Source organism: Myripristis murdjan, chromosome 16 (assembly GCF_902150065.1).
Source record: "Myripristis murdjan chromosome 16, fMyrMur1.1, whole genome shotgun sequence".
Lineage (NCBI taxonomy): Eukaryota > Metazoa > Chordata > Actinopteri > Holocentriformes > Holocentridae > Myripristis > Myripristis murdjan.
The window spans coordinates 17,704,720-17,720,351 of NC_043995.1; the positions used below are offsets into that span (position 1 = coordinate 17,704,720).

The window sequence follows — 15,632 nt, forward strand, 5'->3', positions numbered from 1 at the left end:
GGTATGTAAGAAGATATTACAAACTAAAGCAGAAACAAACTCACTGGCGTAACCCATATTTCACATCTTTTAAACTGAATTTATTGGTACAAAAATATTACAAATAGATAAACAAATGCAGGTGTCCAACTGTCAAGTTAGTTTTTCCATTGTTGGCATATACAGTAAATGTAGCTCTGATACAGTAGATGTAGCTCTGATACCACTAAAGAAGTAGACTGAGTTAATGAGCAACTACATCATGTTAAAAGGTGTCAACTGTGACCTACAAATGTAGAAGTTCATTATCATAAACTGGTCTACAAAATACATGTATTACTTCTAACATGGCACATACAGTAAATCTACCGATAGCCCAAACATTGTGTCATTCCTCAACCCGGAGACAGTGCATGTTAGCTACATTTAAAAATTATAATTTTCATTGAATAACATAGAATGATGCGGTATTCCGTGCTTGAAATACTAAGAGACAATTCTCTCCTTCAGTGACCCCTCTCACTCAGTCTTTATCTTTAATAAAAATAAAATTGATTTGTTTTGTTCCCCTATTTTTATTGCTTTGAAAACAGATGAGCCAGGTAGTCCTGCCTTGTCTGTGGTGTAAGGCACAGCTCAGCTGTTGCCCTCAGTCCAGTTGTAAGCGTCAGAAGGCTCCTATCTCCGTGCCCCAAGGCCTATAAGGCTTTGACAGGGTGGAAGAGGGCCCCACTGGGCTGAGGGCCGTTGGGGAAACCAGAGGAAAAGCACCAAAGGAGAGGGGGAAGGCAGAAAGTGAGGAGAGGGATGAAAGGAGTGGTGGCGAGAGCTTAGAGGTTGGCACAGGCAGACTGAGGGGCAGGGTGCCGTTGGGAGGCACCCTAAGGGACTCCGTGGGGGGCATCACACTGAGTCTGGATGTCACAGATGCCTCAGCTGAGGAGGAGGAGGATGTGGAAGATGAAGAGGAGCAGGGTGGGCTACTGCTACTTCTGGATGCAGGTGTCCTGCCTTGAGGGTGTTGTAGGAGGAGTGGGTGGGTAAGATGGGAGGGGGCAGTCCCATAGGCAGAGCCCCAGGCTAAATGTCCGAGTCCAGTGTGCACTTCCCTTTGAGAGGCGTAGTTGCTGAGGTGGGAGACCAAGCGCACTCGGAGGGGGTCTGCACTGTCCCGACCTTCTATGATACTCAGGTAGCGAGCCGTCTCTGCCAGGCACTCCCTAAAGCCCAGACTGCGGTAATCCTTGGCCAGAGCGTGAGCCTCAAAGTAACCTATCAGGGGAGGAAGAAGAGAGGGAGAGATTTAGTAAAAAAAAAAAAAAATGCTATGTGTAGTACATCATGTCATTTTGAGTTAGAACATGGATGTAACGTTGATAGTAGAAGAATTAGTAAGTCACCTTTGCCACCAGAAGCATGAAGCATCTTCAGATGGTCTACAGTCATCTGCAATATTTCTGCCTTTTCCAGTTTAGCTGATCCCTGAGGAATGAACAGAACAGCCACTTTTAATGATATTTGTATTTTTCACATCAGGCAACCATCTAACAAAAACATAGCATTTTGGTAATGCAAGCAAGCAACTCCAATTATTCAACGATTAGGCCTATTGGAAATATAATCAATATAGAGTACCTGTTTCTCAAAAGCACTTGGCACCAGTCTCCTAAGCTCTGACAGGCTGTTGTTGATGCGGTCACGTCGCCGTTTTTCAATAATCTAGAAACGGGAGAGAGAAGCATTATTACTCAGGTCACAGCGGCATGAGAACTGCAAAATTTATCAAACACCCGTGCGTAATTGCGCACCGGCGATAACAACCTTACTCACCCCCCTGCGTCTTTTTCTGGCTTGAACTTGAGTAGTTGTGGACGGTGACATCGAGTCGTGAGGAGAATCAATTTGCCTGAATGAAGGCAAAGAAATATTTAATTTTCATAAATGGTGAAAGAATTGTATAATTGATTCAAACTACACAGGTCTGCTTGGTAAATTAACGTCAAAGTTTCAAGGATGAAAAAGCAACAAGAAATATTAGGCTATTGCAAGTTAATTACAAACAGTAATTCTGCCTTGAAAACATACTATATTATATGATCTACATACCCATTTTCGTCTCCGCTGTCTTTCTCCACTTCAATATTGTCGTCCAGGTCGCTATCAGATGAACTGTAATTGTGGCTTCGTTTCATTTCGCTTCCCAGCACACAGCGATCCAAGCAGTCCTATCAGCCAAAGCTCCGGAGGCGCACTGACAGAGTCCGAGCAACAGTTTAAACGCCAGACCTGCCTCTGCTGTTATTATTTTCATGACATGTAGAGGATGGGCGGGGCCTTCTGAATGATGTGGGCGGTCCTTGAAAGGACTAAGCCTATTAAAATCAAGCTGGCGTTTGAGTGACATGCTTTTTGAATCAATGAACGTGCCTATATCTTAGACTAGCTCTAAAAAAAAACACATGCTTGAACTAGGTTATCAAGTGAATCAAAATATATAAGAATTTAGACCACTGCAGATTTTAAATAGTTATGTATTTAAAATATTTTATTCCATCACCGCAGATTGACACTGATTATGTGCTGCTGTGTGCTGAAGCTGCTCTCCTGTCCTGAGTCTGACATCGCAGACTGACCGGTGGACTCCTGGCCTCAGGTCTCCAGTTTGCCTGCTGGGTCCAAAGCCCATGAGGAGCAGGCACCATTAGAGCAGGAGCCCTCTTATTCACTGTTGGACACATGGCCTATTAGCAGAGTGTGTTGTTCATTGTCTGCTGTCAGCTGTGTGGCTCAACAACAGCATTGATCAGCCGGGAGGCCCAGCATTAGCCCGTCAGCGTTGCCAGGCTCTCCTAGGAAACCCCCACCACCGCCACCACCACCCTCACCCCCTCACCCCCCCACCACCCCCGTCTATAGTCACTGCAAACAGGTCAACTGACTGGCGCGGGGAGATCTTCCCAGGGAATCATTTATCCACTATGGGTAGCAGCAGCCAGCCACACTCTGCTGTGTAGTGGGAAAGGGAAAAAAAATGTTTTGAGAAGCTTCAGGTCTGTGTAACCGCAGATGAATGTTTCATTTATGGGCTGCATAAAAATCAACATACAAATCTAATGAGCCATAGGTTATTAAAAAAAAAAAGTTAAGCGTCTGTTGCTGGATGGTGAAGGGAGAAAGGGAGAGTAAGGGTGGTCTGTTGAAGGTGTGATCGTTTTGACCCCGCTAATACACCCGGGTCAGAGGGCAAACTATATAAAACACGGGAACTTTCAATGTTTGTGTTCTACTGTGTAACTAATCCCTCATGGGTGGTTTTTCTGGGGAATATTTGGGAGAAAGGGACTGAGAAAGAGAGAGGGAGAGATACACACACATGAGAGACAGATATTTTGCCTATATATTTATGCCAATGCAAAGCAAATATTTTTACAAAGTATGTGATCTCAAAAGCTGCAATCTGATTTTTTTTATTTTATTATGTCTCTAATGTCAGCCTTGTTGTATATGAGAGGTCTGGGAAAACGGATGGGACTCCAGACTGGGTTAACTCCTGCATTAACTCTGTGTATATGACACGTCTGGTAAGGCCATCAGCGGGACCACGACCCCCTGCTGTCTTCCATTCCAGTACCTTGTATAGGAGCAGCTGTTTCTCTGCTCTGTCCATCAGGTCAGTTGTTAACTTGGTGCACCGGGAGCAAGACAAGTGGGGAGGAGAGCTTGATTCCAGCGAGCAACTGCAGGCTGGCATGCTGTTCCCAGAATGTCAGAGGGCTTTCGGTGGTGACAGATACAATGTGCAAGCTTCAGTCATTCCCTTATTCTGTTGATGCAGCGTGGGTGAACCCTCACACCATCCCTGACACGCACCCGTACATATATCTGCACAAAATAGATCTCACCCTCGTCCTCCTCCTCCTCCTCCTCCTCAACACACACTTTCACTAAATCCTGCCCGCCTTCATGCTTATCCACACTCTGCTCCCATGTGGTCGATTTATAGACCTTAACGTGTGCATAATCTAGCGCTGAAAAACACCCAAAGCCTGCATGCTCCCTGCCTTGGACCGTATCCCTCTTAAAACAGGCATCTGTGCAGCTTCTCTCCAGAAACCCTGGCCCTGTGGGAGCCTGTGGCTGGACAGACCACAGAGTCAGACCCTCAGCCAGTTCAGTGAAAGCCCTCTCTCCTTGCCCTTTACCCCAGACTAAACCATACATGGCCTTTCCCTGACTCGCCGCTGACTGACAGCCTGAGTATATTTTGGATCACTTCAGTGTTGTTTGTGGTACTATTAAGATAATAGCGTTCTACTGTGCCACTGAGGACACATTCGGGTTCATGTGGTCCCCATTATGCAGACACAAACCACCCTCCTCACACCTAATCGTCAAGGTCCTTCGCATTAGCGTGGACATTCCTGTGGCTCATTAAACATAATTTGTGATTTTTCTCCCGGTGGCCACGAAACCCCACATATCGCATGTGGCATCACAAGCCTTTGTCTGCCTCTTTTCTGTGTACTCATGCAACATCAGTTAATTTTTGGAGGAGATAGAATAGAATAGAATAGAATAGAATAGAATAGAATAGAATAGAATAGAATAGAATAGAGAAGGAAAAACCTTAATGACTAGAAGTGGAAATTTTGTCTTTGCCCAATTCTTGGCACAAGTATATACACTATATTACCAAAAGTATTCGCTCACCCATTCAAATGATCAGAATCAGGTGTCCTAATCACTTGGCCTGGCCACAGGTGTATAAAATCAAGCACTCAGGCATGCAGACTGTGAAACAAGACATTTGTGAAAGAATGGGCCGCTCTCAGGAGCTCAGTGAATTCCAGCGTGGAACTGTCATAGGATGCCACCTGTGCAACAAATCCAGTCATGAAATTTCCTCGCTCCTAAATATTCCACAGTCAACTGTCAGCTCTATTATAACAAAATGGAAGCGTTTGGGAACAACAGCAACTCAGCCACGAAGTGGTAGGCCACGTAAAGTGACGGAGAGGGGTCAGCGGATGCTGAAGCGCATAGTGCAAAGAGGTCGCCGACTTTCTGCACAGTCAATTGCTACAGAGCTACAAACTTCATGTGACCTTCAGATTAGCCCAAGTACAGTACGCAGAGAGCTTCATGGAATGGGTTTCCATGGCCGAGCAGCTGCAGCCAAGCCACACATCACCAAGTGCAATGCAAAGCGTCGGATGCAATGGTGTAAAGCACGCCGCCACTGGCCTCTAGAGCAGTGGAGACGCGTTCTCTGGAGTGATGAATCACGCTTTTCCATCTGGCAATCTGATGGACGAGTCTGGGTTTGGAGGTTGCCAGGAGAACTGTACATTTCAGACTGCATTGTGCCGACTGTGAAATTTGGTGGAGGAGGAATTATGGTGTGGGGTTGTTTTTCAGGAGCTGGGCTTGGCCCCTTAGTTCCAGTGAAAGGAACTTTGAATGCTTCAGGATACCAAAACATTTTGGACAATTCCATGCTCCCAACCTTGTGGGAACAGTTTGGAGCGGGCCCCTTCCTCTTCCAACATGACTGTGCACCAGTGCACAAAGCAAGGTCCATAAAGACATGGATGACAGAGTCTGGTGTGGATGAACTTGACTGGCCTGCACAGAGTCCTGACCTGAACCCGATAGAACACCTTTGGGATGAATTAGAGCGGAGACTGAGAGCCAGGCCTTCTCGACCAACATCAGTGTGTGACCTCACCAATGCGCTTTTGGAAGAATGGTCAAAAATTCCTATAAACACTCTCCTCAACCTTGTGGACAGTCTTCCCAGAAGAGTTGAAGCTGTAATAGCTGCAAAAGGTGGACCAACATCATATTGAACTCTATGGGTTAGGAATGGGATGGCACTTCAGTTCATAGTATGAGTAAAGGCAGGTGAGCGAATACTTTTGGTAATATAGTGTACATATAATGGGCACACAAATCACACCGAAAACCAAACAAGAATTCAAAGTGCAAATAAATCGCTGGAAAATAGATAAGTGTTTTATTTCTTCTTCTTCTTCTTCTTCTTCTTCTTCTTCTACAATTTCTTGTGGTGTAGGACTTAACCTGACCTGTGAGGCCATTACACTTTATGTTATTAAACAAGGCATCATTGACACAATACTCTTTCAATGTGACAAATACATGAACTAAACGAATTAAATATTGACATGAACACGTAAGGTAGAGCAGAAATATGCTGTTTGGAGGTATTTTACTTGATCCATAAGGTTGTATTTCCTGTTCTGTTTCGGCTAGTCTGGTTTGAACTTTGTGATTGTTATGTGTCTCTTTGCATTTTGATGGTAAAGTATCTTTAAATTTAATGAACTAAAGGGCATGCCAAGCTGCCTGTTGACCACGGGCCCAACTCAGCACCAATTTGGAGAAACTGCTCTCAAACCAGTGCCAGGAAGCTAAGAGGTATAAGCAAGCATTTGTTTGAAACTGGCGTGTGCCCAGCTGCCTTCCTCAATCTTCCCTCAGGTTTCCCTTGGTGACTCTGTGTGTGCGAGAGTGCGCCTGAGTGTGCACTGGTGCGTCTGCATGTGTTTATGTGTGTGTGACTGAGAGTGTGTGTGTGTGTTTAGGAGGTGCCGTTTCCCACAGCCCTGATCTAATTCCGTGGTAACTCAATCTCCGTGTGAGCGCTTCCCGGCGAGTGTTCTCCCACCCGTCGACAGTCTCTCTCTGGCTGGCTGAGTGTGTCTGACAGAGGCCGGCTCAGTCTCACAGGACAGCCCCCCGCACACACACTCCCCTCCGCCCTTCAGCCACCCCCCCATCAGGATTGATTTACTATGTCAACCGTTGGGGCTGTCGGCAGCAGCGACGCTCGCAGCCGTGCCTGCATCCTGTGTGCACACCATCCTGACATCTTATACCTGTCATTCAACAACTGCTGGGGAGAAGTGTGTGTGTGTGTGTGTGTGTGTGTGTGTGTGTGTGTGTGTGTTTGGTGGGGCAAAACGGGAGGGGTCAGTTTGTATGTGTGCATTTCTGTGCAATTCACAGGACTAAATGTAAATGTGTGTTAAACATCCTGCAAGATTTCAGCTATGACCTGCAGTGTTAGGATAGAGAAACCGTCTTCAGTTTGTCTTCAGTGCCACCCACGCGGCTCTTTAGTAGCCTGTGTGACTGAGGGAAATGTCTCACAGACGGCTTCCACTCAACAATGTTATCCTATGGGCCAAGCTTCCTGCCTGTCCCCTCTGGTTCCAGTCAGCACCCAAGCGCTATATTGGGTAGGGACCTGACCAAGCCTGAGACCCATTCCCACTCCTTGGCCATAATGCCCCCTCCTTCTCATTCTTCACTTTCCTGCCTTTGTTGGCACCCATTCTTTTGGTGCTTTTTGGATAGGTAAAGCCAGGGAGGATGTGTTCACTTCCTTGTTTCTTTGTTTAGCAGTTGCTCTTTTTTTTTTTTGTATTCCAGGACAGCTCCTCAGGTCACAACACTGACACCAGGATCTGTGAGCCGTGTTTCCGTGCCTCTGGTCATGGTGGAATTACAAGGCTTAAGCGTCGCCGCACAATGCGAGGCAAAGAAAGGATTAAAGCAATACTTTTGAGAGCTGATATGGGTAATATGGTGCTCTCTTGATTGCTGAACCTCAAAGAAAATCTGGACGACCTGAGTCACTCCTTAAAAAAATAAAAAGAGGTTTCATCGGTTGCACACAATGGCACACACTCCTTAACAATAGCCCCTAACAACTGTATTGTTCGTAGCGTCTACCAGTAGGCTCCCCATCACCAGTCAACTTATGCAATAGCACAATAGGGGGAAGGCAGACCACAAGACTGGCTCCCAAATAAGCTCAACAGGACACAGCATGTGATGTCCGTACAGAGAAATGGGGAACACGGAGCAAGCGGCTTGTAAGGCCACACATTGTGTTGCCCCAGGAAAAACATTGTTTGCATATCAATGGGAGTGTGTGTGGGGGGGGACACGGCCTTAATTGAAATGTATCTCCTGGTGGTTAAAATCACGCAAGAGGTAGGAGCCTCACAGGCAATGGTTTTATGATTTATTAGCCTGTTGAGTCAGGACGTAGAAAATTGCAATGGCTTCTCTCTGCTGAGAAGCTGTCAGACAAGAGATGAGGGATCACGGCCAGAGGAACATATATGTTTCGGAACAGACAGCTCTCTCAAGGTTAGATATCACGATTACAAGTGTCTCCTTTATATTTCCTCGGACACCTACAAGTCAAGGTTTCTGGGGTTTTGTGGATAGTTTTTGTGTTTGCCAAATGACGCTTGGCATACAATCTTAGGCCAGCAGTGACCACAAACACTAATATTTTTAGACAGAATAGAGAAACAGAAAAGAGCCAATTTATGGTGTGTCACAAGTTTATCGCAAAAATGCTGTCTTCTTTGTGAGCCGGCTCCTTTCCCAGTGGATGCTCTGTGCCAGCTGTCTGTGCTGCAGTAAAGTCCTGCTTTCCCAAGCTCCGACCTGTGGGAAAATCTGTTGTGGCCAGTAATTGATTCCGCCCTGCCAGCCCCATTACTCTCCACTGCAGTCAAACTGCCAGTGATCTGCAGAAAGCCTGTTAGCACAGCCCCTTTACTCATTCTCTCTCTCTCTCTCTCTCTCTCTCTCTCTCTCTCTCTCTCTCTCTCTCTCTTTCTCCCTCTCTCTCTCTCTCTCTCTCACACACAAACATGCCATCAAATTCCCACCCACTCCCACTGTTAATTCTGTCGTTATTTCTGTCTCTCTCTGTCCATTATTTTGCACTCTCATTTTGTCACACACTTTCAGCTCATTTTTCTTGTTTATCCTTTTTAAAAGTTTTATTATTATTCCATAATAAAGCATATACATTGTACATTGTGTACATACCTGGACATCATCTGCTGAAGATGCTGATGCTTTTCATTGGTCACTGACATGCCAACGGCCCTACAATATAGTTCTTTGTGCGGTTTTGCTCCTGTACTTATTTTTCCTTATGTATGGATATTGCTGCAAAATGTTGATCTGAAATCGGTGTATGTCCATGAAAGCAGAAATGGTTCAAGTGGAAATGACACATTGCACTTGTTACATGCATCTTTTGTTACTTGGTCCACTCCACAGTCATGCTGACATGTGAGTTAAGGATGATTTGACCTGACAGGAGAGGTTAGGGTGCACTGGCCAGTTTGCCAGAGAGATGTCATGGATATTAACCTTCTCTGTCATAATCTTCAAAGGGAAGAAAAACGCACCGTGTTATCTGGACCACAGTTGCATGCTCCCCTCCTCACTCCTCCCATCCCACCCCGACAACCCCTCCCTTAAATTTGTTTGTCATGAAATATTAAGTGCAGTCATCTGCTGAGATGGTTGGGTTGCTTGTCACAGCCTAACACTTGCCACATGTCTAAATAAAGGTAAGTGCTGCCCTGTCCAATTAATCTTCAATTAGGGGCTCTGCTCTGTGCCTTCGCATCTGTGTTTCCCACTCCGTGCTCGGCAGGAGGGGTATGTAGTGTGTGTATGTGTGTGTATGTGTGTGGGGTGGGGGTGGGGGGGTTAACATAGGGATTAGCAGGCTGCCAGAGGGGGGGACTGCTCAGGGATAAAGGGATGCTTTCTGAATGCTTTCTGACATGCACATGATGACAACCATCATATTGTCCCGCAACTATCGCTCCAGTGACTTTGATTACATGTCAATGCTTTGAACACTGGCACAGTCGAAAAACAAAACTTGAACAGTGGGAGATATATGATATTGACCCAGTGAAACTAATCGTTCCTTGCGAGATGCAGAGCGACATGAGAGGCCTCAAGCAGAGTGATTTATCAGGGATTCTCATGACTCTGGCAGGCTTTATATAACTACCAGCTGAGGGGTGCACTTTCCCATGTTGTAAGGGGTCAGGAGGCCACTGTCTAAGCACTGTGGCAGTTGTTTTCCACACATGAATTCCAGCCCACTTTTGGGGATCTGAGAGAGCATAAAAGAGGAGCGGAGAACTGTACACTACATAGCGCTTCAGCTCCCGGTGAACCCCCCCGCCCACTGCGCTCTGCACCGGGTGCCTGTGCCCCGTGGGCAGCTCCGCCTGCACCTCTCCCAGTATTGACAGAACAAGCGGTGTCTCTGTGAGAGGCAGCAGACAACCCCTCCCCACCCCTCACCCATCACCACCGCCACCCCATCCCACCCTATCCCACCCCATCGGTGTGCTGCAAACCAGAAGCCTGAGGCACAGGGAGCGTGTGGGATGAAGGGATGAGAGGGGAGATCAAAGCAGGAAGCATGAAAAAGCTCCCAGCACACAAGCATGGGGCACCTCTCTGACCTCCCCACCCCACACATACACACACACACACACACACACACACATGCTGCCTTCATCCTGGCCACACATAGCAGGCAGCGCCCACCCTGGCCTCTCGATCCCCCTCATCCAGCAGCCATGTAAAAAGGCAAAGAGGAGAGGGCGAGCCTCACAGGTCGTGTGAGCCTCTCGGCAGATGGTTGTGAGCCAGACCTGAGGAGGTGCCCCCTGCTGGTGCCCCTTCTGGTGGCACACACACACAACTTGGGCTAGTCCCTCCAACTCACCAAGCTTTATCACACATAACAACGTTCACATCCCTTAAATCATGTTTAATTTTAAATTTTGGTTTTACTTTTATGACGTACAATGTGATGGGCACTTTTGCATTAACTGGCAGTTTGTTATGTTTTTATCATTTGTTGTTTAGTTTTTTTTGTATATATGGTGGTATGTGAATGGCCTGTCTTGTTTTATGTTTATTTTTTTACATTATGGTGTTATTTGGCCTATGGAAACAAATTTATACATGCCAGAAGACAATAAGGTATTGTCTCATCTCCTCTCAATTTCATTATTATAAACAAAAAGTTTATACTGTGACTTATTTTCATGCCAAAATTTGATGACTTGGGTGGTGAAAAAAAAAATTCAATAATAAAAGATGTTTCAGAGGTCAATCATGTTTCAGCTGCATTAGTTTATTGTCATTTTTCAGTTTCTTGACAAGCCAGCAGGAAGCTCTCTGAAGTATAAGTGAATCATCTTTGGGTTCAAAAGGTAAACAGTTCAACTGACACAGACATGCCCCGACTGCAGTATATAAAAGACATCGCTGAAAGGCATTCAGGGATCTCAAAGTACTATGTGGTGGAGGCTTATCCTGTACCTCAGGCAAAGGCTTACCCAGTATAGAAGAGGCAGGTAAAGGTTAGAAAGGGAGAGCACAATAACTTTCACAAAAAGAAGATGGGGAATGGAACAAAGACTCCATTGATTACGAAGTAGATGCATTTAAAATGTTTCATTCTCTTTTATACTTTTTTATTTATTTTTTTTAAATGGCCACACACACTCATTCTCATCACCCATTCATCCTGTGAGTGTCAGGTCACTTGCCAGGCTGTGTGGTAGCAGAGGGTTGCAGCAAAGTTCACTGTCAGCTTGATCAGCTGTGTGACCGCAACTTTACCTGCTTACATATAAAGCTGCAGTTTAGCTTCATAACGAGCCCGGTCCGACTTGCAAACTCCCCCCTGGCCCTGAGGATCCTCTCTCAATTATTCATGAGTCCTCAGGTTGGACCCTGGGAACAAGCTGAGCGAGGCCCTGTGTAAATAAGAAACACTGGCCGCCACAATGGGCTCTGCCTCCAACTACACTGTTGACAGACACCAACACAAAGGAGCTGAAAGGGGTCCCCCTCCGTTCTCACACACACCGAAGAATGAGTCAGTGTGCTACCGCTCGGAGCCGTGTTTGTACAGTATATACAGCTTTTGTGCCTGGCCACTGTTCCCCCATCAATGGAGACTGAAGTGTTGATGAAAACCATGAAGAAAGGAGTTCTCTGTGGCTGCCAGTGAGAGTTCATGTTCATTAGACCGGCTCTGCACTTGCTGGATGGCACCTGTATGTGCCCGGGAAAACCCCGGGTGAGAGAACAACAACTAATCAGCTTATTAGATTGGTAAATAACATGCCATGATATACTGCAGCCCAGCCCCCTGCAGCATAACATACCTACTGGCTGTAACTCACATGAATGAAAGTTTAATGCATTTTAACTATGGAATCAAATTCTGCAGCAATTTGAGCTGACAAACAGACTTATAAAGGTCTGGGTATACAGCATACATTCATTAGGGGTTTTAAATTGATAGCTGTTAATGCATAATACATCAAACACAGATCTCTGAGTACGTCACATAATGTATGTTATACCTACATGTTAAGAGTAGGACTATCATACCAAACTGCCTAAATTACATGGAATTAAATTAATGTTTGTGAATGTGGACATCCCACCCAAAATGCTAGAAACTCTGGCAACATGCCTCTAAATTTGGATGGCATGCAGAACCTGGAGCTGCAGTGACAACGAACTTAAGACTTGATAAACTGTTTGCTTTGAACTGTGAAGAGGATAGCTACAAAATCTGTGAAACCACACTGGCTCATAATCACAGACTGATTCTAACATGGTGCTATCTGGCGTCCTCTCAAAACTAAATGATCCTTTTTTTCCTTTCTTATGTAATTTGCATGCTCTCATACCTTTTGTTCTGGTCACTGAAATGATTTCTCTACTTAAAAAAAGAACCAAAGTTATATCAGATGCATGTTAGTTCTATAAGTAACAACTTCATAACAGATAAGAACTATTTAGCTGCGAAGAGACCTTTGCATCTTCAAGCAGCTCTTGTAATGACACTATAAAGTGCCATTTTGCTCAGAAATAACTTCTGAAGGACTCTCTCAGCACATTAAATATGACAGTAAGTAGCAGTTGGAGGAAGATGTATCCACTTGTCAGTAATAATAACAATCAGATACCAATAATAGGTGCCCCTTTTCATTCCACTGGGAAAAATATGTCACAGGGTATTCATCTGATCTAAATCTGACTTGTTCTGTACGTCTCCTTTCACTTCTGTCTGGAGTCTCACTAGACTGTCTTCTCCATTTTGATCCCCTTGAAATATTTATCAGCAACCCTCATGAGCTGTCATATCTGGTTGCACAGCCAACTTAAATCAGCCTAAGGCCTAGATTTGTCTACATTTTGTTGTTTCATGAATAAGAGAATATCATTACTGTCCACACTTTGCAATGTAACAATTTCCACATATGGACTGGGCTGTGGAAGTGGCGGAGAAACTGCAGGAACAAAAGGAAAAACATCCAGTCTATTACAGCAGATTGGAGTGTTTAATCTGTGACCCCATGTACAGTGTCCAGTCTTGAGATATGAACGCTTGGAATCAGGGAGGATGTCTGACTTTATCCTCTAAACAACAGAGAGAGAGAGTATCAGAAACAGAACAATTTCTTTCACTATGCCTATCCATTATGTATCTCTCTGAAATGCAAATGTAAAACACCTGCATTTATACATGGGTCGTTTTCCTTTAAAAAGGACAATTACAAGGCCCGGTGTAGTGTACTCCTGAATCCACTAGATGGCAGTACACGATAGCCAACCTTTACAGACCAATCCACTGATACGTTTGATTGCATTCTCCCATTGGACAGCCAAATAATTATTGTAACTGCATACAAATTAATAGCATCCAAATTGATTCATTTTCAAATCTAAAAAAAATGCATTTATTGTGCAATATTTTCAGAAAGTCTTTGAACAGTAGCGAATAAGAGCTGAACATGACTAGTTGTTCATTTGTTGTTCACAGACGCCATCTCTTGGTTAAAGCCATCATCTCCTTTCACCCAAACCAGAGTGAATTTGCTTGGCCTTCATATGCAGGATGACAAAGACTACTGAAACAACCCTCTCAGGTAGAGGTGAACTACTGTTACCTTGCTTAAATTTTACTCAAGTAGAAGTAAAACTACCAGTGTGAACCTGTGCCTGTATAAGTAAAAGTGGCAGTAAATTTAAAATGTAGCTTATTAAATTTGCTGAGTTACTTTTTTTTTTTTTATATATATATAAATGATAAATGAGAGGACAGATCTCAGTGTTTTTAGTATAAAAATCAGAAATTACAAAATAAAGGGCTCAAACAAGGTAAAGGCAGATCACTATTCTGTTCTCTGCTGACTTTTCACTGTAAATGGCTGCACCACTTGTACTATCAGCTTACACTAGCCCAGCTTCTGTCACTTATAGAAATTTCTATACAATCTGGTGCATTTTGAAAAATGTTGCTGAGTACAATATTTCAGCAAAACCTGCTTGAATAAAAGTAATTTGAAGTATTATTCATTAAAAATAAAAAAATCTAAAAAAAACCCCTCCAAAGTAGCCTATACACACAAAAAAGCCATCCATCATCGAGTAAATATATGTATTTTTTTTTTCATGGGGCCCAAAATTCCTGGCGGCGCCCCTGCCCATAGGCATAAGGTGTGAACATTACTGTAAAGCAAGTTTTGCAGGTTTGCTTTCTGCCTAATATTTTGCAGTCTGTTCCATACCTGAAGTAATTGTATGTGCCCCAAATACCTTTCCACTCACATCTCATGCAGAATACAACACCATAAAGCTCTGAGCAGGCCCAGGTTCACCTCAATCGCTGATCTGAAACCACGCCCCTGATCCCCGGTTTCCGTGGAAACATGAGCGACAGCCCTTGATTGGTAGTCATGAATAACGCACGTGCAAGGCTGTGCTTCAAATAAGAAACTTCCCAGTTGTTTCAGTCTTTCGCGCTTGAGCTCAGGGAAAGGTGAGCATCTGACACACCCAGCGGCTTGTGCAGCGACTTGAACTCCACCGTCACCATGGTCGATCAGTTTATTGGCACCTGGAAAATGACTTCCAGTGAGAATTTTGATGAATACATGAAGGCAATTGGTGAGTTCATTTTTTTTTTTGTTTTGTTTTTGTTTTTAAGTTGAACACTTGAATTAGTTTTGTTTTTTTGTCGCATAGCCCGAGGCACCTGGAGACAATGCTTTTGTTTCATTGTGTTGCAGGTGTGGGCTTCGCCACTCGGCAGATGGGAAACATGGCAAAGCCCAACCTGCTGTTCAGCGTGGATGATGGGGTGATCTCAATGAAGTCCCAGACTGCTTTCAAAACTGTGGAGATCAAGTTCAAACTGAACGAGCAATTCGACGAGACAACTGCAGACGACAGGAAGACTAAGGTGGGTTTTGGGGGTTTCGTGGTTTTAAAAAGTCAAGTATGTGACATGTATGTGATTCTGACGTACGGCTTAAATTTCAGACCCTCATTACTTTTGAGAACGGGAAACTTGTGCAGAAACAGATGTGGGATGGAAAAACCACAACACTGGAACGCGAGATTCAAGACGGCAAACTAATAGCGGTGAGTTTCTGCAAATTAAAAGCACCTGCTCCATCATTGGTGTGTGTTCAGGTAACTAAGTGTATAAAACTTAGGTGAAATGTACACTTATGCATTCTTGATTAACATAAACCTGCCCTTACTGAATCACCTTAGTATGAGATTAAATTGAAATTTACATGTTTGTTTTGCATTTCTCCACAGAAATGCATCATGGATGACGTTGTTGCAGTGAGAACCTATGAGAAGGAGGCATAGTTCACAATCAGCAAAAATGGATTTGTTGAGTACCACAAGACCATTGCACTGAGCTATGGCCAAACTTTGAATAAAATCAATTGCTCTGCCAA

The 15,632-nt window shown here is 44.4% G+C and overlaps 2 protein-coding genes across 3 annotated transcripts; one reads left to right on the forward strand and one right to left on the reverse strand.

The window, feature by feature from the left end:
* Positions 1 to 58: 58 nt before the first annotated feature.
* LOC115373208 (hairy/enhancer-of-split related with YRPW motif protein 1-like) lies at positions 59 to 2,666 on the reverse strand. Of its 2 annotated transcripts, XM_030071479.1 has the most exons (6): positions 2,548 to 2,666; positions 2,086 to 2,351; positions 1,810 to 1,885; positions 1,615 to 1,698; positions 1,380 to 1,461; positions 59 to 1,251 (listed from the first exon to the last, which is right to left on the reverse strand). In XM_030071479.1, the coding sequence occupies exons 2-6, from the start codon at positions 2,169 to 2,171 to the stop codon at positions 647 to 649; spliced, it is 933 nt and encodes a 310-aa protein (XP_029927339.1). In that variant the 5' UTR covers positions 2,172 to 2,351; positions 2,548 to 2,666; the 3' UTR covers positions 59 to 646. The 2 variants fall into 2 exon arrangements, with proteins under 2 accessions (XP_029927339.1, XP_029927338.1); XM_030071478.1 differs by having other exon boundaries at positions 2,086 to 2,666.
* Positions 2,667 to 14,665: 11,999 nt separating this feature from the next.
* On the forward strand, positions 14,666 to 15,632 carry fabp4b (fatty acid binding protein 4b). Its single transcript, XM_030072948.1, has 4 exons — positions 14,666 to 14,826; positions 14,949 to 15,121; positions 15,202 to 15,303; positions 15,487 to 15,632. The coding sequence occupies exons 1-4, from the start codon at positions 14,754 to 14,756 to the stop codon at positions 15,538 to 15,540; spliced, it is 402 nt and encodes a 133-aa protein (XP_029928808.1). The 5' UTR covers positions 14,666 to 14,753; the 3' UTR covers positions 15,541 to 15,632.